Raw genomic sequence first — 23,923 nt, 5'->3', positions numbered from 1 at the left:
ACTTATCACCCTGCACAAAACTGAAGTCCAAGTGGATCAAAGACCTCAACAAAAAACCAGACACATTAAATCGGCTAGAAAAAAAAGTGGGGAATACCCTAGAACTCATTGGTACAGGAGAAAACTTCCTGAAGAGAACACCAACAGCACAGGCTCTAAGAACAACAATCAATAAATGGGACCTCACGAAATTGAAAAGCTTCTGTAAAGCAAAGGACACTGTCATCAAAACAAAGCGACTGCCTACAGATTGGGAAAGAATCATCACCAACCCTTTATCTGACAGAGGACTCATATCCAATATATATAAAGAACTAAACAAGCTGAAAAGCAATAAACCAAGTAATCCACTTAAAAAAATGGGGAACAGAGCTAAAGAGAGAATTCTCTGTAGAGGAATATCGAATGGCAGAGAAGCACTTAAAGAAATGCTCAACCTCATTAGCCATTAGGGAAATGCAAATCAAAACAACCCTGAGATTTCACCTTACACCCATCAGAATGGCCAAGATGAAAAACTCAAGGGACAACACATGCTGGAGAGGTTGTGGAGAAAGGGGAACCCTTCTCCACTGCTGGTGGGAATGTAAACTGGTACAACCACTCTGCAAATCAATCTGGCGCTTTCTCAGACAACTAGGAATAACGCTTCCTCAAGATCCAGCCATACCATTCCTAGGCATATACCCAAAAGAGGCGCAAGTACACAAAAAGGACATTTGCTCAATCATGTTTGTAGCAGCTTTATTTGTAATAGCCAGAAGCTGGAAACAACCCAGATGCCCCTCAACTGAAGAATGGATGCAGAAACTGTGGTACATCTATACAATGGAGTATTACTCAGCAATGAAAAAATAAGGAAATCATGAAATTTGCAGGTAAATGGTGGGACCTGGAAAGGATCATCCTGAGTGAGTTGTCCCAGAAGCAAAAAGACACGCATGGTATATACTCACTCATATAAACATACAATATAGAATAAACCCACTAAAATCTGTACATCTAAACAAACTAAGCAAAAGAGAGGACCCTAACTAAAATGTTCAATTCCCATCCTGAAAGGCAAAGAGGATGGACATCAGAAGAAAAAGAAAATAGGAAACAACCTCGGAACCCGCTACAGAGGGCCTCTGAAAGCCAGAAGAAAACAGGAAACCACCTTGAAACCTGCCACAGAGGGCCTCTGAAAGCTTCTGCAGTATAGACTGTCAAAGCAGATGCTGAGCCTGATGGCCAACTGATGGGCAGAGTGAATGGAATTTTATGTAAGAAGTGGGAAATAGTAAGAGCTGGAGGGGACGGGAACTCCACAAGGAGAGCAACAGAACAAGATAATTTGAACACAGGGAACTTCCCAGAAAAATCATACTCCAACCAAGGACTATTTGTGGAGATAACCTAGAACCCCTGCACAGGTGTAGCCCATGTCAGTTCAGTGTCCAAGTGGGTTACATAGTAATGGGAAGAGGGACTGCCTCTGATATAATCTGATTGGCCTGCTTGTTGATCACTTCCCCCTGAGGGGGGAGCAGCCTTACCAGGCCACAGTAGAGGACAATGCAGCCACTTTTGATGAGAACTGATAGACTAAGATCAGAAAGAAGAGGAGAACCTCCCCTATCAGTGGACTTGGGGAGTGGCATGCATGCAGAAAGGGGAGGGAGGTGGGATCGGCAGGGGAGGAGGGAGGGGCTTATGGGGAGATACAAAATGAATAAAGTGTAATTAATAAAAAAATTAAAAAAATCAATTCATTTAAAAAAGGACAAGAAGTCATAGTAGGTAAGAGGGCCAGCTTTGTCATGATGTGTTTGAATATTATGGCAATGTAATTAACATGTTAAAACTTGGGTTTTGTATCTAAGAAACAGAGATAATGCTCACCATTTCAGGGGCATCCTAAGAACCAACTGTTCTGCCAGTAAAGAAAGTGGTTAGTGATGCCCACGGTAGGATAAAAACACACACAAAGTTTTTGCTTTATGAGTGGCCTTGAATATTTGTAGATGGGCATCAAGGAAAGTGAAGATGATCAATGAGAAAGTGTCAACAAAAATATAATTTTGCATTTATATTCTGCAAATCTCATAGTTCATTTAAGTATTTTCTGTAAAATATATTCTAAGTTATAAGTGCTTTATTAAAACTGGAAGAATTACAACAGCTGAGGAAGACTTGGAACATAAAAACCTTACTGTAAATCTCATGAAGAGTTTACTTGATCCTGTCTTCTCCGAAGAGGATGAAATAAAGACAAATAGATTTAAGTCTAGTTTCATCCTTTGCCTGTAGATGGGTCCCAGTGAATGCCTACTGTGGAGACATAAATACTTGCTGGGTGAAAGACAAATCTTTTTGTCCTGCAGATGGCATGGCCATCAGGGAATATTCTAGAAAGCTGAAGAAGGTGCTGTGCATACCATTTAAGGACATGTTAGGAACAAATCCATCACTTTTACTTTCTTTGCATGCTGAAAGATGAGCTAAGGTTACTTAGGAGCCTTCAACAACACAACTGCTGTATTGTAATTGGGATAAGACTACTCCAGTCTAATGCTATCCAACTGAGCTGCTTAGGCCATATAAGGCCACTTTTTCAGTGCTTTACAAAACCTAGTTCTAAAGAATTACTTTTTTTACTCATGGAGGAATTCATGCAGTTCATGGTTCCTTTTTGTGAGAAAATATTGTCCTTGCCTGCTATCTGTAGCCTTGCAGAAAAGAGCTGGCTCTTCTGAGGACAAAACACATCATTGTTAAGCCCTGCCCTGTCTGATTGAAACAATGGCAGAGAAAAAACATATGCACTTATGTGGATTTATGCATACCAAATCCTTTCAAATCAACAATACATAATAATAATTGTTTTCCTAATTCTTGTATGTGATCCTGATTTTCAATTACCTGTTTAAAAACCCTCCTACTAAAAAACACTCAAGACTAAACATGAAATAAATGTGGTTATGAGATAAAAAGAAAGACAAAAAATTAATTACTAGGAATCCTTTAAGGTATAAGCCATACAGAGAAAATCAGCTTTTATTTTCACTCACTCTTCCTTACCTCCTCCCCTCAATCCCTAACAAATACAAGGGTGAGACAGGGAAGTTTACATGTTGCTAGGCCTCGGATTTGCGCAGGGAAGACATCTCTCCCAGAGAGAGATACTAGAGTGTTTTGCATCTTCTACTATGGCACACAAATCCATATACTGAGCTCGTTGATGTATCTCTTTCCGTAGAGTGAACAGATTTGGTTATTCTTGGTGTCAAAATATAGGCCTTTACTCCTCCTATTGAATCAGAAAAAGTTTCGACTTCAAAGATCCTTAGGTGTTATCTAATGCCATCCTTTCAAAATTCCAAGGTTTTGACTCAGGGAAGCCAACAAGCAAGCTCTTTTTGACCACAGTTCTGAAACTTTACACTCAGGAGCATGTGGAGGACTCGAAGTCTTTCCTTTAAAAGCTACCAAGGACTTCAAAAAGAACTCAGGTAAGACGTGGAGGGAGCTATGAAATTTATTTGAGACTTCTAATCTCCTAATAGCGTATTTCTATATTAAAATATAGAGCATCAATTTAACTAAAATTTACCACTCAAAATAACCATATTCCCAAAATATTTAAAAAGTACATTTTAAATAGAGAGGAAATAATATAATTTTACAATTAAAATTAGTTTCCTTAGTAATTCCAAACTTAGATAGAGAAAAATGACTCCCCTGAAATGGGGGATTAAATCTGAACACATGTAAATATAACGGGAGCTTCCAAAGAACAAATTTAGTTATAATCAAAGTGTTAATTGAAAATCTAAAGCTTCCTGGAAACTGTTTCTCATGGCCGTAAGGCCTTTAAAAAATGAAAGCAGAAACTCCTATAGCATAAACATTTAAGTAATATTTTGCTCCAATATTAGAAAGGAAACTATAAAAACACAAAATAATAAGATAGAGTTATTGAAAAGATCATGGCTCTTAAATTCCTCTGGAAACTTGAAGGCATCCAATGGCAAGGCATGTGACTCAGTGACAGAGCAACTGGCCAGCACACACAAGGAGCTGGGTTAACTCTATAGCACCGCAAAAAAAGCAAATCACCAAGACACAAAACAACAAGGCACACTGAACAGCTGAGGTACTGGCTCACATCTTTACTAGGGAGGTAAAAACAGGTAAATTGTGGACACACAGAAAGTCAAAGCCCAGCATGGACTATAGAGACACACACACATATATATATATATATATATATATATATATATATATATATATATATATGTATTTCTTTTCATTTTTAAAAGGCCTTAAGACTATAATAAAGTTTCCAGAAAGCTTGAGATTTTCAGTTAACATTTTGATAACTAGATTTGTTCTACGGAAGCTCAAGTCAAACGTGTGTGTGTATACATATATATGTATACATACACATATAAATGTATGTGAATGTGTATGCCTGAATTGCTTATATCCAGATGCCACTCTGGGCTGCCTATATGAACACCACCACCAGAAGGGCCAGCTAAGAACAAACAGTACAGTATAGAAACTACAGAAACTGATCAGTTTCTGAGGTAAAAATAAAATTATAAGTCAGCTAACAATCACTGCCAATAAAAAAGAAAAGCAAGAACACCTGCTGAGTACTGTATAGAACCAAAGAAGATGAAAATCTAGACAAAATGTTAGAGTGTTTCACAAATGACTACTTTTTGTACTAAGAATTACAACATCAAATGCTTTTTTGACATATGAGTTAATAGTAAGTCAGGATAATATACCAGGGCCTGATATGTAGCTGAATAGTAAAGTATGTGCCTAACATGCGCGAGGCCCTGTGTTTATCTCCAGTATAAAACAAAAACAAAAGAAAGAGAAGGAAGGGAGGGAGGGAGGAGAGGAAGAAATCATCACTGCAAACCTAGGCAGCTCCTTTCTTCTGTAGCTGTGGGAATGTTACCTCCCCACGTCCCAGTTTCCGCACATAGAGTATGAAGAACTGTTGAAAAGATTATGAACCCCCATGAAGAAAGCCTTGCAAAGTCCTACATACAGTGACAAGCAGCAGCCATTTCTTCGATGCTCGAGTACGAGGAAGAAGGCATTCACAGACTGCTGTGGGAAGAGTGCCCAACCTCAACATAAAATCGGAGGCAATCAAAAACTCAGTAGGTCCAAACTGTCTTAAGACTGAAGCAAACACATGAATCCCAAGCTATATTAATAGTCTACAAAAGAGGAGCCAGAAGCAAGACTTCCAGCCTGGAGCTGTGAGTCTTTCAAATGAGAGAAAAGTTTCCCTGTGGAAAAGAGTGCAGCAGCACCCACAACTGACAATGAGCAGCACACAGAAGTCAGAGATGTATTCTTTAATGGGTTTGCTCAGTACAGTATAGTCACAGAATAAGGAACTGGAGTCTGACAGACATTAATTTGAATCCTTAATTCACCTTGTGCCCTTGAGGATATGTCTATTCACTTTCTACATTGTTTAATGGAGATACTAATGGCATCTACCTTGGGAAGTGGTTAGAAAGATTAAGGAACATAATGTAAATTCTTATTTGAACCAATAAAGTTTTACTCAAGAAATGCTCTTTCTATAATATTGGGTAAAATAGCAAAGACTCAGAATCATAAAGATAGATTATATTAAAAATAATAATTTCTCACTCAGCCAATCTAGAATTTATTCCAAAAAGAATACAAATTACTGTTGATTTTCTCAAAGTTGTAATTTGTTAATAGAATTTGGTCATTGGGTGAAAACAATTGTGTTCTGGGAAGAAACAAAAGCACGCCTGGTGGGGTGAGCTTCTGGGTGTTTCTCACATGACAGTAATGACTCATTTGGTTTTCTTACCAACTCCATGTCTGGCTCAGAATTTTAAATATGGCTGCTGCTAAATGAATCACTTGACAGGCAGTCAATAAAGCTTAGTTAAACTACGTTCAGGTGGACTACTTGACAAAGAAAGCTTGAGATTTCTATTATTGATGGCAGAACATTTAAACATTTAATTCTATAATCTGAGATACAGTCTAACAGCATGGGGGTTGAAAACATGTTATACAAAAACAAAAACCCTGTACATGAATCCTCAGTGTGAATATGAATCCTGACTGGACACATATAATCCAGAGTGAGGTAATCTAAGTTTTTATTTTGTATGTAAAATTGGGATAAGAATACCTAATATTTGGTAAGCACTCATTTAAAAGTGATTTATACAGGGTTGGGCATTTAGCTCAGTGGTAGCAAGCACAAGGCCCTGGGTTCAGTCCTCAGCTCTGGAAAAAGAAAAAAAAAAGTGATTTATACAAAAGTTCAGGTGACAGTGATTGAGAAGGATTAGTGCAATTAGGTTTGTGTGAATAATTTCCAACTCCAGCGTTAAGGTGGGCTTACATATGAACTGTATTTAACCCAGACAGAGCTTTTATATACAAAGCTCTTTATCGGTAGGCAGGATTTTGAATTATATATATATAATTTTCAGAAAGCAAGCACAGGCATGAAATACATTTCAAAACTATGTGTTAGCAATTAAGATGAAAGTACACCTGCTTGATGTGGACCCACAGTGCTCCTGAATTACATGATCATAACTGCACTATCATCCCACAAACTAGTTGGCTCATCTGTTAGTGTGACTTAGCAACCAAAGAAAAGACTGAAATTTTGGCAGGATATTAACTTATTTGAAAATGCATCTATCATATTAATTTGGTCTTTTGGCAAAGGTAAGTACAATATATAGTCATATAGAAAATGTCAACTGATCATAAATTCAATGACACATAATAATTCACCAAAAAATTAATTTTCAAATACTTAAATAATATAGTTCAGAAACACATTTAGAAATAAATATTCCTTAGTATTTCATAACTAGTAATAAAACAATCACATTTTTATTTTTCTCCACTGGTAGAAAACTAAAACCATAAAAAGAAAGTTTATTATAGTGTTATATTTTCTTTATTCTTTAATATTTTGAATAAAATTAGGAATTTAAATTAAATTTTACTGTATATATTATTATATAAAATAGAGCTCTTTCAAGTGATCTATAAAGTGCCATACCTCGTAAGCAATGAAAAAAAAGTTTGATTAATATTTATAATTTCTATTTATTAGAATAGGCTGACTAAAATGCAGTTTTTCAACTCCTAGTTTATTTAATGTAAATTTAAAACAACTTTAAACAACTCTCCTTAAGTACTAATGTTTTGGCTTTGGAAAATATAATAAAGTTCATGCTCTTTTGTTGTATATATATTTGTACATGTATTTATATTTGCATACACACATATATGAGTGTGTATTATATTAGCTAGCATTATATCATTTGATGTATGCACTCCAGAAAATAAAACTTCATTTGACTTACATTTTCAGTATCAATAACAACTTAACAAAATGGAAAACATGTCCATGACTACACTTAGAGAAAAAGGAATGCATGAGCTTTCAGCTCACTTCAGCTCATTTATTTTCTACTTTATTTTGAAGCTTGCAATGTGATTCAACCAAATATCGACAACAGAAAAGGTGTGAAAGACTGAAGTGAAAATAAAAAAAAAAAAAAAAGTAAATGTCACTAACCCAAAGCATGCACTGTTCCTCTGTGCTTGCTGGAGCTCTTGCTTGTTTTAAGAACAGGAACATTTTCTTTGAACTGCAGCTCACAAAATTTTTCAAGAATTTTTGTCATTTCTTCTGTAACTGTATCCAGGTAAGTTTCATTAATGAATTGCACCATTGAGGATGGCGCTAAAATTTCACACAGAATGTTAAAATCCTCTTCTATCATTGAATATAGCGCGAGTACCGCGCTTCGGTATCCAATAGCACTTCCTTCTAAGTCCCCGTCTCTGTGGCAGGAGGGAAGGGAGTCTCGCAGGAACTTGGCCAGCAGCCTCTTCTGTATGCTTCCATACTTGGCGAGCACGTCAGATTCGGAGTAGAGCAGGAGGAGTTGCTGCAGACAGTGATTCTTCAGTTCAATTTTTTGCTGTGAATTGTTCATCTCATTATGGCTTTCTAACCTGTTCACTAAGAAGCGTCGAAGATGTAGTCTTACATCATCCCAAATAGACTTTACATCCACAGAGGAGTAATCTTCGACAGAGTGCAGTGATGTCCCTGAGAGGAAGGAGAAGGAGGTCCCTCCGAGGGGTGACAGGAAAGAGATGCCGCTCTGACAGGAGAGGTCCCAGAGTAAATCCAGGATCATCTCTTCTTGGTTTTCTTCATTTTTCAGCAAATCTTGCTGATAAAAGTAAATTACAACGTTAGAAATGTAATGAAATCTAAGAATAACAAAACTTATGTCTACACACATTTTATAATTGATTAAACTTAGAATGAATATTCAATTTTCCTCAAGATATTTTTGTCTTGCACTTGGGATTTAAACGACACTGACGGTAAAGAATGTGCACCCTCCTATGGACAGAGATAGTGGAAGTACAGTCAGCTATCTATTCAGTTATATTTCTGTACATGCACATTTAAGCCCCACTATTCAGTGTAACCTGAGCTATAGCAAAGCTTAAACACATCTAAATACAGGCCTGAAGAAAACATTGAATAAATGAGTTCCTGAGACAAAATAAAGTCAAGATAATGTCCTAATTAATTTCTGGCAGACCATTTTTATGCCTGAATGAATATACTTACTATAACCACCCCTCCCCCCAATACAATCCTTAAGATAATTCTAGAAAAGAAATCACTAAATACAGTAGATGCTTAGGGGTCACTAATAGCTGCCATCCTGAGAAATAAAATTTAATACATTGGAAGATTCCAACTTTCATTTAAATTTATTGCTATAAACAATGGTAAGAAAGGTTTTACTGTAAAAATTAATCTGAGAATATTTCTGTTCACTACAAAGAAATAACTAACTCAAAATAGGGAAAAAAATTTCAGAAAGGCCCCCAAAAGGTGATAGGGAATTATTCATTTAATCTTTCTGTGTTGGTAGAAAACAATGGTGGTATAATTAGGAATAATAAAAGAACAAAAAAATTACTTTCTTTCTAGACTCTGAATTATACACACATTCTCCATACATGACAACTTTCCTAATTACATCCATTTTCAGCCAATTCTGAAATTAGTTCATATTCTCTAAGTAGAAACAAGCTGATTAGAAAAGAAATGGAAGCAAGGCTCAAGTGGCATAAAAATGAGTCTGGCTGTGAATTTTCTTATTGATAAAGATACCACAGGTATTACATGCAATTCAGAATTAAACAGCTAGACAAATTCCTGCAACTGGTTCTCATTCACTCAAAGAACTACAATGCACATTTAATATGCAAATATTAGAGCAGATCCCAACATTTTATTATATAAAAGACATTTTTCTTATAATCTCAGGTTTGTCCATAATGAAAACTCTGACAATGATATTTGGAAACCCTAATAGCCCAATTTATGGATAAGGATATCTGACATGGTACACACTAGAATGACATTTCAAACATCATATGTGAGTTTTTCAGTGAGGGACAGGACCTAGCATAAATGCTTGGTTTCCATGTCTCTTATCTCTTATACTATTTAGTTATTTACATCTAGAAAGAAAATGTTCTCCAAGCGCACCGGACCCAGCAGCACTAAGGCCATCAGTGAATCAGAAGTGCCATATAAGTGTCTCAGCTTTATCTTTCCATAAGCCAGCCAATAGCTGTAAATATCTGACAAGCGAAGAATAACAGAATACAGAGGTTCAAAACACGTGTTTTGTATGATTACTTAAATGGTGAAAATAATCTCATTATAACTATCATACTAAGAGCCAGTTTCTTACCTGACTAATATTTTCATTGAAAAATAGATATAGAAAAATGCCATCAAGAGTGAATCTAGTACCATGTAAAAAAATTGATAAGGGCCCAATTTGTGGGCCCCTAGACCAGCACAGATCAGGGAGCAACAGGTAAGAGACCACATCCCACACCCCAATCTACGGGCCTGTCACAAGCCTGCCAGCAACAGTGGCCAGGTCTGCCCAAGCCCCTCTGTGCTCCACTTTCACCTCAGGACCCATACCCCAGTTCCCTGGCCTGCACCATCCTAGGGACCCACACCAATATCCAACCCCTGAGACCAGCACAAATCAGGGAGCAGCAGCAACCTGGCCATTTCCTGAGATCTTCCCCAGTCTGCAGCCCTGAGGCCAGCACTGATCAAGGAGCAGTAGGAAAACCAGAGGACTAAGGACATCTGTGGCAACGAGCTCTACCTACAACACCAGAGAACTATTACCTTCAGAGTCCGCCAGGCATGCTATTAACAGAGTCTACTAAATAGGTAGAGGTCAGCACAAGAACACCAGCATCAAAACATAGGGCCATATAACACCACCAAAACCCAGCTATCCAACCACAGCAAGTCTTTAGGATACTGTCACACTGGAAGCACAAGAAAACGATCTTGAATCGGAGGTCATGAAAATGATAGAGGCCTTAAAAGAAGAAAATAAATATCTAAAAGAAATGGCGGAAAATAGAACTAAACAGAAGAAGGAACTGAATAAATCCTTTAAAGAAACAAAGGAAAATACAAACAGGTGAAGGAACTGAGTAAACCCCTTAAAGAAATACAAGAAAATACAACTAAATGGGAGAAGAAAATGAATAAAACTGTCCAGGACCTAAAAATGGAAATGAAAGCAATAAAGAAAACAATCAAAGGCAATCCTGGAAAAGAAAACCTGGGGAAGAGAGCAGGAACTACAGACACAAGAATCAATAATAACTGAATACAAGAGATGAAAGAGAGAATCTTAGGTGCAGAAGATATAATTGAAGAAATCGATTCATGAGTGAAAGAAAATGTTGAATCTAAAAAGTTCCTCACACAAAACATGCAAGAAATCTGGGACAATATGAGAAGACCAAACCTAAGAATAATAGGAATAGAAGAAGAAGACTCCAAACTCGAAGGATCAGAAAACATTTCAACAACAACAACAAACCATACAAGAAGCCTACAGAACACCAAATAGTTGTGACCAGAAAAGAAAATCCTCCCATCATATAATAACCAAAACACTAAATATACAGAACAAAGAAAGAATATAAAAGCCACAAGGGAAAAAGGCAAAGTCACATATAATAACCAAAACACTAAATATACAGAACAAAGAAAGAATATAAAAGCCATAAGGGAAAAAGGCAAAGTCACATATAAAGGCAGACCTATCAGAATTACACCTGACTTCTCTAGAGAGACTATGGAAGTGAGAAGGGCCTAATCAAAGGTTATGCAGACACTAAAAGAGCACAGATGCCAACCTACACTACTCTACCTAACAAAACTCTCAACAAACATTAATGGAGAAAACAAGATATTCCATGACAAAACCGAGTTTAAACAGTACCTACCCACAAATCCAGCCCTACAGAAGACACTAGAAGGAAAACTCCAACCCAAGGAGGTTCACTACACCCAGGAAAGCACAGGAAACAAATAATGTCACAGCTACAAAACCAAAAGAAAGAAAACATGCGCACACACACCCTACCACTACCAACATCAAAATAAGAGGAAGTAACAACAACTGGTCATCAACATCTCTCAACATCAATGGCCTAAACTCCCCAATAGAAAGAAAGGCACAGGCTAACAGAATGAATTATAAATGGAACCCATCATTCTGTTGTATACAAGAAACATATCTCAGTAATAATGATAGACATTACCTCAGAATAAACAGCTGGAAAAAGGTTTTTCAAACAAATGGACACAAGAAACAAGCCAGAGTAGTTATTTTAATATCTAATAAAAAAGACTTTCAATCAAAATTAATCAAACAGATGGGGAAGGGCACTTCGTACACATTCAAGGAAAAAGATGATGTCTCAATTCCAAACATATGTGGCCCAAATGCAAGGGCACCCACATTTGTAAAAAAAAAAATATTAAAACTTAAATCACACATTGACCCCAACACATTAATAATAGATTTTAACACAGCTCTCTCACCAATGGACAGATCACTGAAAAAGAAATTAAACAGAGAAAAAATGAAACTAACCAATGTTATGAGTAAATTAGACGTAACAAGACATCTACAGAACATTCCATCCAACCCAAAAGAATATATCTGATTGTAAGTACTTCATGGCGCCTGCTCCAAAATTGACCACATATTCAGACACAAAGCAAGAATTAACAAATACAAGAAAATTGAAATAACACCTTGTATTCTATCAGACCAATTTGGATTAAAGCTATATTTAAACAACAACAGAAATAATAGAACACCCAAAAATTCATGGAAACTGAACAACTCTCTACTTGATGACTAGGGAGGCAAACACAACCCAGAGGAGTCAATGGCAGGAAAAAATCAAACTCAGGGATGATAAAACAGTCAACAAAAACAAGAGATAGTTCTTGGAGAAAATCAACAAGACAGACAATCTCTTAACCAAACTAACTGAAAGACAGGGAGGGTATCTAAATTAATAAAATCAGAAATGAAAAGGGGGATATAAGAACAGACACTGAGGAAATCCAAAGAATCATTAGGTCGCACTTAAAAAAACCTGTGTGCCACAAAATTAGAAAACCTAAGTGACATGACTGATTTTCTTGATAGATACCACTTATGAAAATTAAATCAAAATCAGGTTAATAATTTAAATGAAAGCATAATACCCAAGGAAATAGAAGCAGTCATCAAAAGCCTCCCAACCAAAAAGAGCCCTGAGACAGATAGTTTTAGCTCGGAATTCTACCAGACTTTCAAAGCATAACTATTATCAATACTCCTCAAAATTTTCCACAATACAGAAACAGAAGGAACATTGGCAATTGTGAGGCCACAGTCATCCTGACACCTAAATCACCCCAACAAAGAAAGAGAATTTCAGACCAATCTGCCTTATGAACATTGATGAAAAAATACTCAATAAGATACTTGCAAACCGAATCCAGGAACATATCCAAAATATTATCTACCATGATCAAGTAGTTTTCATCCCAGAAATGCACGGATGCTTTAACATACGAAAATCCATCATGTAATAAACCATATAAATAAACTGGAAGAAAAAAAAATCAGATGATCATCTCATTAGATGCTGAAAAGGCCTTTGATAAAATCCAACACCTCTTCATGTTTAAAGTCATAGAGAGATCAAGGATACAATGCACTTACCTAAACACAATAGAGGCAATATACTACAAGTCAACAATTAACATCAAGTTAAATTTACAGCATTCCCACTAAAATCAGGGACAAGATAAGGCTGCCTACTCTCACCATATCTCTTCACTATAGTACTTGAAGTTCTAGCTAGAGCAATAAAACAAGTAAAGGAGATAAAGGGGATAGAAATTGGTGGAGAAGAAGTCAAAGTATCGCTATTTGAAGATGATATGATACTGTACATGAGTGACCTTCAACATTCTACCAGAGAACTCCTACAGCTGATAGACATCTTTAGCAAAGTGCCTGGATACAAAGGTAACCCAAAAAAGTAAGTAGCCCTCCTTTATGTAAGGGACAAAAGAGCTGAGAAAAAAAATTGGGGAAACAATACCCTTCACAAAAGCAACACATAATAAAACATTTCTTGGTATAATTCTAACCAAGCAAAGGAAGACCTGTATGACAGGAACTCAAGGTTTTGAAGAAAAAAATTGAAGATTTTAGAAAATAGATGGATCTCCCATGCTCACTGAATGGTAGGTTTAACATAGTAAAAACACACTGCCAAAAGCCATCTACAAATTCAATTCAATTCCTATCAAAATTCTAACACAATTCTTTACAGGCCGAAATACAGCAACCATTAACTTCATATAGAAAAATAAAAGACCCAGGGTAGCCAAAACAATTCTATACAATAAAAGAACTTCTGGTGGTATCAACATCCCTGATCTTAAGCTGTACTACAGAGAAAAAAGTCATAAAAACTACATGGTGTTCACATAGGAACAGACAGGTTGATCAATGGAACTGAAATGAAGACCCAGAATTAAACCCACACTCCTATGGGCACTTGATTTTCTACAAAGAAGACAAAACCATACAATAGAAAAAAGAAAGCATCTTTAACAAATGGTGCTGGTCTAAATTGATGTCTGAAAAAAAATGCAAATAGACCCATATTTATCACCTTGCACAAAACTCAAGTCCAAGTGGATCAAAGACCTCAACATAAAACCAGAGACTGTAAACCTAATTAGAAGACAAAGTGGGAAAAATTCTGGAACTCACTGGCACAGGAGAAAACTTCCTAAAAAAAAGCACCAACAGCACAGGTTCTGAAATCAACAAATAAATGGGATCTCATGAAATTGAGAAGCTTCTATAAGTTCAAGCACACTGTCAATAGAACAAAACAGTAGCCTAAAGATTGGGACAAGATCTTCACCAACCCTACATCAGACAGAGGGCTAATATCTAAAATATACAAAGAACTTAAGAAACTAAACATCAACAAAACAAATAATCCAACTTAAAAATGGAGTACAGAGCTAAACTGAGAATTCACAACAGAAGAATCTTCAATGGCTGAGAAGCACTTAAAGAGATGCTCACTATCCTTAGCCATCAATGAAATGCAAATCAAAACAACTCTAAGATTCCATCTTACACCAGTCAGAATAGCTAACATCAAAAACTCAAGTGACAACGTATGCTGGCTTTATTTGTAGTAGTCAGAAACTGGAAACAACCCAGATGTTCCTCAAATGAATAACAGATAAAGAAAATGTGGAGGGTCCCAGGGTTAGATGGTTTCAGTGCAGAATTTTACCAGACCTTCAAAGAAGTGCTAACTCCAATTCTCTCCAAACTATTCCACAAAATAGATACAGAAGGAACATTACCAAACTCGTTCTATGAAGCCACAGTCACCTTGAGACCTAAACCACACAAACACCCAACAAAAAAAAGAGAACTTCAGACCTATATCTCTTATGAACAATGATGCAAAAATACTTAATAAAATACTTGCAAACCGAATACAAGGACACATAAAAGATATCATCCACCATGACCAAGTAGGTTTCATCCCAGGCATGCAAGGGCAGTTAAACATACAGAAATTCATCAATGTAATCCACCACATGAACAAACTGAAGGAGAAAAACCACATGATCATCTCCTTAGAAGACAAAAAAGCATTTGACAAAATCCAACACCCATTCATGTTTAAAGTCTTGGAGAGATCAGGGATACAAGGCACATACCTAAACATAGTAAAGGCAATATACAGCAAGCCTATAGCCAACATCAAACTCAATGGAGAGAAACTTAAATCAATCCCACTGAACTCAGAGACAAGGCAAGGCTGCCCACTCTCTTCGTATCCCTTCAATATAGTACTTCAAGTCCTAGCTAGAGCAATAAGACAACTAAAGAAGATCAAGGGGATACAAATCTGAAAGGAAGAAGTCAAAGTGTCACTATTTGCAGATGATATGATAGTATCCATGAGTTACCCCAAAAATTCTACCAGAAAACTCCTTCAGCTGATTAACACCTTCAGCAAAGTGGCTGGATACAAAATTGGCTAAAAAAAAAAAATCTGAAGCCCTCCTATATACCAAAGACAAAAGTACCGAGACAGGAATCAGGGAAACAACACCCTTCACAATAGCCACTAATAACATAAAGTACCTTGGGGTGACTCTAACCAAGCAAGTGAAAGACCTGTTTGAAAAAAAACTTTAAGTCTCTGAAGAAAGAAATTGAAGAAGATATCAGAAGATGGAAATATCTCCCATGCTCATGGATTGGTAGGATTAACACAGTGAAAATGGTGATCCTGCAAAAAGCAATCTACAGATTCAATGCAATTCCCATCAAAATTCTCAGCTTCATATGGAAAAACAAAAAACCCAGAATCTCCAAAACAATCTGATAAAACAACAGATCATCTGGAGGTATCTCCATCCCGGATCTCAAGCTCTACTACAGAACAATAATAATAAAAACTGCATGGTATTGGCAGAGAAACAGAAAGGAGGATCAATGGAACCGAATAGAAGACCCAGAAATAAACTCACACACCTATGAATACTTGATTTTTTACAAAGAAGCCAAAACCATTCAATGGAAAAAAAGACAGCATCTTCAACAAATGGTGCTGGTCCAACTAGATGTCTACATGCAGAAAAATGAAAATAGATCCATATTTATCACCCTGCACAAAACTGAAGTCCAAGTGGATCAAAGACCTCAACATAAAACCAGATACTCTAAATCAGTTAGAAAAAGTGGGGAAGAGCCTAGAACTCATTGGCACAAGAGACAACTTGCTGAACAGAACACCAACGGCTCAGGCTCTAAGAGCAACAATCAATAAATGGGACCTCATGAAACTGAAAAGCTTCTGTAAAGCAAAAGACACTGTAGTCAGAACAAAACGACTGCCTATAGACTGGGAAAGGATCTTCACTAACCCTATATCTGACAGAGGGCTGATATCCAGAATATATGAAGAACTAAAGAAGCTAAAAAGCAATAAATCAAATAATCTAATTAAAAAATGGGGTATGGAGCTAAACAGAGAATTCTCTGTAGAGGAACATAGAATGGCAGAGAAACACTTAAAGAGTTGCTCAACATCTTTAGCCATCCAGAGAGATGCAAATCAAAACAACCCTGAGATTTCACCTTACACCCATCAAAATGGCTAAAATTAAAAACTCAAATGACAACACATCCTGGAGAGGTTGTGGAGAAAGGGGAACCCTCCTCCATTGCTGGTGGGAATGTAAACTTGTGCAACCACTTTGTAAATCAATCTGGTGCTTTCTCAGACAATTAGGAATAGTGCTTCCTCAAGACCCAAATATACCACTCCTAGGCATATATCCAAAATATCCTCAAGTACACAACAAGGATATTTTTAAAACCAGGTTCATAGCAGCTTTATTCGTAATAGCCAGAACCTGGAAACAACCCAGATGTCCATCAACGGAGGAATGGATACAGAAATTGTGGTATTTTTACACAATGGAATATTACTCAGCAATCAAAAAGGAGGAAATCATGAAATTTGCAGGCAAATGGTGGGATCTAGAAAAGATCATCCTGAGTGAGGTATCCCAGAAGCAGAAAGACACACATGGTATATACTCACTCATATAGATCTATAAGACATGATAAACATAATGAAATCTATACATCTAAAGAAGATAAACAAGAAAGAGCACCCGGGGTAAGATGATCAATCCTCACTTAGAAAGATAAATGGGATGTGCATTGGACATAGGAGAAAACAAGTAACAGGACAGGAGCCTACAACAGAGGGCCTCTGAAAGACTCTATCTAGCAGTGTATCAAAGCAGATACTAAGACTCATAAGCAAACCCTCGGCAGAGTGCAGGGAATCATATGAAAGACGGGGGAGTTAGTATGACGTGGAGAGGATAGGAGCTCCACAAGGACCAAACATATCCAAGCACAAGGGTCTTTTCTGAGACTGATACTCCAACCAAGGACCATGTATGGATATAACCTAGAACCTCTGCTCGGATGTAGCCCTTGGTAGCTCAGTAACCAAGTGAGTTTTTCTCTAGTAAAACAGGGACTATTTCTGACAGGATCTCAATGGCAGGCTCTTTGACCTCCCCACCCCGCAAGGAGCAGTCCTGCTAGGCCACAGAGGAGGACTTTGCAACCGGTCCTGAAGATACATGATAAAACAGGGTCAGATGAAATGGGAGGAGGGCATCCCTTATCAGTGGACTTGGAAAGGGGCAGGGAAGAGATGAGGAAAGGAGGGTGGGATTGGGAGGGAATGAGGGGGTGGGATACAGCTGGGATACACAGTTAATAAAATGTAACTATTAATAAAATAAAAAAGAAAATGAAAAAAAGAAAATGTGGAAAATTTATTTACATAATGGAATACTACTCAGTTATTAAAAACAAAAAAAATCATAAAATATGCTGGCAAATGGACAGGACTAGAAAAGATCATCCTGAGTGAGGTAACCCAGACCCAGAAAGACCCACATGGTATGTACTCACTTATAAGTGGTTATTAGACCTATAGCACAGGAAAACCGTATAATCCACAAAGAAGCTAAGTAACCAGGAGGGCCAAAGGAAGGGTGCCAGATGTCACTCAGAAATGGAAATAGAGTAGACACCAGAAATGGATGGTGATGGAACTGGGAGGGAAATAATGTTGGAGATAAGATGTGGAGGCAACAAGGGTTGGAGGTGTGAGAGCTAGGAACAAGAAGGGAAACTGAGGTGGGACATCTCTTTGTCAAGCTGTAGGCCTGCAACAGGTTTGGCTCCTAGGAGGACATGGGTGTGCCTCCAGCTGAGATTCCTAACAGGGTGGGACATGAAGACTGAAGTGACCACCTAGGCTGGCAGGACTAGTGGAAGGAGGGGAACAGCAACCCCCCCACAAAACCTGTGATCCAAAAATTACCCTGCCTAAAAGAAGTGCAAGGATAAAGACGGCACAAAGACTGAAAGAAAATCCAAACAATAATTGGCCCACCCTAGGTGTTCCCTCCCTCCTCTCCTCCCAGTTCCCCCAATTTTTCCTTTCCCCCTACCCCTGATCTAGACCTAGGCCCCCTGCATACATGTAGCTAATGGGAGGCTTGGTCTTCATATGGTACACCTGGCTAGCGGAGAGGGTGGGGCTGTCTCTAACATGGACTCTATTGCCTGCTTCTGCTTCACTTTCCCCTGGCAGGGCTGCCTTCCCTGGCCTCAGGGGAGATATGCTCAGTCATGTGACTTGATGTGCTCTCTACCCACCCCAGGGTAATAATGACAGCCCCTGACATCATTAATGATGCTCTGCTGTGCTTTCAGAAAGGAGCCTAACCTGACTGCCCTCTGGGAGGCTCCAGCTAGCAGTGGATCAAGACAAATTCTGGGACATGCAGCCAAGCATGGATCGGAGCTTCAGGGGTCTTGTGGAAATGCTGGGGAAAAGATGGAAGATCCTGGAGGTGATAGAAACCTCGCAAGAAGACCAACAGAGACAACTAACCCAGGCCCGTGGGGCTTTCAGACACTGAGACATCAACTAAAGAGCATGCATGATATGGACCTAGGACCCCTGCACACATGTAGCCGATGGGCAGCTTAGTCTTCATATGGTGGGCCTGGCTAGTGGAGTTGGGGGGCTGTTTCTAACATGGACTGTATTACCTGCTTTTGGATCACTTCCCTCTGGCAGTGCTGCCTTGCCTATCCTCAGGGGAGCAAGATGTGCTCAGTCCTGATGTGACTTGATGGGGAAGGTTGATATGGAGGGAGGCCCTCCCTTTTTCTGGGAGAAAAGGGAGAGGAGAAGGGCAAGTAAAAAATTGGGGGACTAAGAGGAGAGGAGAAAGGGGTCACCCTTGGTATGTAAAGTACATTTAAAAAGAAAATTAAAGTAAATTTTAAAAATTGATAAGGTTATTTTAATTTGAATCTGTTTTAATAACATGGTTATTTCCTCAAAAATAACACAACTGATTATGTGAAAAAACCAAAACAATAAGAAAACCACAGGTCTTGCATAAGACAAATGAGTCTGAACAAAACTAAGGTGGCCTTTCAGTAAATATAGAATGACTTATGTGTGGCAGATTATTGAAAGCTTTTGCTTTTAATTAAATGCAAAAGCATTATTATATCAACATTAGTGAAATCCAATACACAAAGCTCCTAATATAAATTAAAGGAAAACTACATCCATATTTATTCTTCAGGGCTCCACCTTCAACAGAAAATGGGTGAGAGGAATTTTCTAAAAGGTTAAGGCTTTAGGGCATATAGTCTTCCTTTATCTTCCTTGTGTTACTATATAAGCATGAAAGAGTCAACTGTAATAACAACAGACAAAAACCATTTTCAGCTGATTCTGTCATCCTAAAGCATCTACAACCTCAAGATATTTTCCACATCTGTCTTGATCAATGTTTTTGATGTTAAGACAAAAACAGTCCTTTTCTCCCTGCTAAATTAAATTAAAACTGTAGCTACAGAATTTCTGCTTCCTAAATACTATGCTGTTTCTATGTTTTCGTAACCTAGCCACCCTGTAGCTGTGGGTATAATAACTATTCTAGTTGAAGGTTAACAAAAAACTTCTCTTAAGTAGGTGGCCAATGATTAAACAATGACCATTATTTTAACAGTGGAGTTGTGTACATTTCTGCATCAATTGAAACAAAATAAAACAAAACTGGGTATTATTGTAAGCTGGGAATACAGAGAATGGGAGATAAAGCCACTTAAGAGATGACACAGTCAAGGCCCTCTTCACTGTCTTCCATTTTAAGGACCAAGAAGCTCTGTATTGAGAAAGAACAAAAACTGTAATGAGCATGAACACGGAGACAGCTGCAGGTTAATCAGTATGTTTGTTAGCTCTGCACACTGCACACCACACTCCGAGCACCCAGGAAAGAGAAGATTAACCTTCATTTCCATACTTGAGTGCTAAAAACAATTGTAAAAATACATCACAGAATTTGGTGGGGGAAGAAATAGGATCAACAACAATAAACCAAAATACTCAAAATGAAAACCCCAAGGTAAGACAGGCTAATATTACCAATACAATAAATATTTGCATACAGTAATTCAACCATTGTATTTATTTCTCTCCACTCTACCATAAAAGAAGTAATTTTTACCATTGCTTTGAGGAATTTTATCAAATCTCCATGGGGAATGGATGGTGACTTAGACAAATTATAACTATAGCTAGATAGCCATTTGAAGCAGTCAGTTGTTGTTTGCAGCTGCACATCCGGACAGAGCTTGCTTACTTCAGACTGAATTTCTTCAACGCAATGCTCTATGCTACAAAGAAGAAAAAATAATCATTTTGGTAGGATGTAAACAATGCCATCTCATAATATTATAGGTTCTGAAATGTTTACATGTTATATAATTGTATATAATCTGTCTATAAAGTCATAGAATACTTAGATGATATTAAAATAGTAAGAAATGGGTTGTTCATTTCCATTCATAGTTGGAAAGCGAGTTCCAATTTTTATAGAAATACTGTAATTGTAGAAATATTAAAGACACGACTACTTTGAGATGCCATGGAAGATCCCATGTATGAGGCACAGCCGTAATGCTGCAGAGGCAGTGCTGATAGTCGATAGATGGCAGCAAAAACACTTGATGGCTGGGAAATCCAGAACCATACATCATATGTCAAAAGGCAAACGATGCTACATGGACAATTTAAGCCAACAGAAGAGTTAAAAGTCAAGAAGGAATCACATAGAGCTTATAATGTATAGAGTCATATTCACAATATTAACGTGGCTAAATGTACTGACATCCAGTTTATTCTAACATTGAAATAAAATGCACATAAAAGGGCTGGAAGAAAATAAAACACACGTTAAAGTAAGTAATGATATATGTGCAATGATTAGGTAAAATTTAAACATTACTTTTTCTCAATTTCCTAAGTGTTTATATAGCACAAATATGGGCTGCCTTAATATTAGATGTACCATTGTATCAATGTCTGTATATAATTCTGTGTGTCAATGCTTATAAATCTTCTATGGGGCAAACCATTAACTTTACGCACAGTACATGTGGTGCCACATGGATATGACATATTACTACCACAAAATGGTGGCAGACCTAAAATATAAGAACAAGAATGATTATAGAAACAGATTTCTTTAACATTGAATTCATCCAAATCTGACAGCTCTGTAATTTTCTTCTAATACTATCACGGACGATTAGTTACAAAAAGATAAAGTCACTGTTTTTGAAAGTCTAATTGTTATTAATTAGAGGTTTTACATGATAGAACCATGGAGCGTTTAGAGGCCAAGCTCTGCTTCTTAAAACTGATGTTAAAGTCTCTGAATTCTATTAGGTGTGGGCTGCCCATAAAAATACACAATAACAGAGCAAAGCTTTTCCAGAGACTTCTGAACATGAGTGAATTTAAATGAAGTTATCTTGAAAAAATATATTCTGAAAATCAAAGAGCCTTTTCATGAAAACAAAGAACTTAAAAGAAAAACAAAACCTCCACTGACCACAGCCCCTGACTTTCCTGATGGAATGGTCTTACTAAGGAATACCAGTTCTAGGTCTGACAAGAGGCTGACATGCATTTTTCTTCCTTATGTAAGCATTTCTATGAACTGAGAAAGAGAAAGCCCAAGGCATTACAGCTCTCAACTCTAGACATCCTTCATCAAAGGTTTGTACTGTAGCATGCTCTCATGCCTCGTTGAGTGAAACCCAACATCTAGTTCAGCAATGTGAACTGGAAAGACTCAGCAACTCCTGTTTCTGTCAGCGCTCAGCCTCTGGGCTTATCTCCAACATCTAAATCTGGGCAGAGGAGCTATAGCTGATAAGCAGTGTAAAGCCTCCAGAGTGCTGGGTATTTCAGTAATTTGTCCAAATACTGATAAAGGGATTAAGCAGTTGCATTTCAAGGGACCTCCCTCAGCGATAGGAACTAAAGCTGACTTCCTTTCACTTGATTTTGCTTTCAGTTGCCTAGAAAATATCTTGTCAATCTGTCATTTACAGACCATGCATCTGGTTTTAAAAACTCATTTATTTGATTTCATGTGGAATTATTATATAAAAGGCTATTTTCAAGATTGAGGCTGCCAGGCAAGTATGTAACCTAGCAAATCATCTTCTTTAATTTAGGTCAAAATTAGACAAAAAATTAACTTTAAACACTTTTAAGACAGTGTTTTCAAAGACTGTATTTCAAACAGTTTCAAGTATGGGGAGTAATCTTGCCAATAGATTAGTCTAAGTTTTCTAAAATAGCATATATGGTTATTTTGAATTCAGAATTTCCTAACTACAAAATCCTTCAAGTTTCTTTTAGTAGCATGGTCAGTTATGAAAACATTACTAAGACAATTCAACAAACAGTCATAGTTATTGCTAGGACCCAAACATTAGTACAAAATTTAAAGAGTCTAAAAAATATGAGAATTGCCTCTATAAATTGCCCAACATTTTTATAATAGTAATGTTACTGGAAAAATATAAATGCCCAATTATAGGCCAATTACGTGAGGAACCGAGTCCTGAGTTTAAAAGAGAACTACATTAACCAACATGAAAATGTAACAAACACAACCCTCGCCTTCATTAGTTCTTTGAGATTGTCATACAATGTACTTTAATCATCCATACCCCCTCTATCCACTCTGCCAGATCCATCTCCCCTTCTCTACTCACCCAATTTTGCGTTCTCTGACTTTTACACATATAGAGCACCTTTTTGTATTGTTCATATGCTTCACTAGAGTGTGGCCAGCAGGCCAAGACCCTTAAAGAAAACTAACTCCCATTCTTTTAGCCATCAACTACCAGCAACTCCTTAACAAGGGATCAGACTGTGTTCCCATCTTCTCCAAAGGCTCCATGATGAGACTTAGCCTTGTGTAGGCTGTCATAACCACTGTGAGTTCTGTGTACAACAGGTTTTCTGTTTCCAAAAAACACTGTGTCCCGTGTTAAAGCACCACTGAGTCACATGGCATGGGAGAAAAACCCACCTGGAAGCAACAGCTTTACTGGATGGCTTTCATAGTACTAGAAGGTGCTATGCACGTTACCAAGGACAAAAGTAATCACCAATCTTACCTAATTCTGAGCCGGGCAAGAGACAACAACCAGCGTGGTAGGTCATGTGGTACAACAGTGTCCTGGATGTGTCACGGGAATAACCAGACACTTGCTGTAAGGGTGAAGGCCCACTCCATGAAATGAATAGCTTGCAGTGTTATTGGGTCAGGAAGGGAGAACCTACTACTGCAACTGTTAAGTAGCCATAGTATTCAACTGACTCTTAGGACTCCCATAATTTAATGGACCTGTCAAAACTCATCAGAGAAGTATGTTTTTGCAGGTGATACCAATTAACACGGAATGTTAGAATATTT

The 23,923-nt window shown here is 37.5% G+C and overlaps 1 protein-coding gene across 3 annotated transcripts in view; it reads right to left on the bottom strand.

The window, feature by feature from the left end:
- Positions 1 to 23,923, bottom strand: part of Kiaa0825 (KIAA0825 ortholog) — a 406,282-nt gene that overhangs the window by 326,624 nt on the left and 55,735 nt on the right. For all 3 annotated transcript variants that reach the window (XM_055604019.1, XM_055604021.1, XM_055604022.1), the window contains 2 exons: positions 20,651 to 20,819; positions 7,610 to 8,276 (listed from right to left, as the gene is read on the bottom strand). In XM_055604019.1, the coding sequence (XP_055459994.1) occupies positions 7,610 to 8,276; positions 20,651 to 20,819 (836 nt within the window). The remainder of the gene's footprint in view (positions 1 to 7,609; positions 8,277 to 20,650; positions 20,820 to 23,923) is intronic.

This window comes from Psammomys obesus, unplaced genomic scaffold, assembly GCF_907164565.1.
Source record: "Psammomys obesus unplaced genomic scaffold, mPsaObe1.curated_primary_1811, whole genome shotgun sequence".
NCBI classification, from domain to species: Eukaryota; Metazoa; Chordata; class Mammalia; order Rodentia; family Muridae; genus Psammomys; species Psammomys obesus.
Note: the sequence above shows the minus strand (reverse complement) of the source record. Positions and strands in the feature narration are given on the sequence as shown.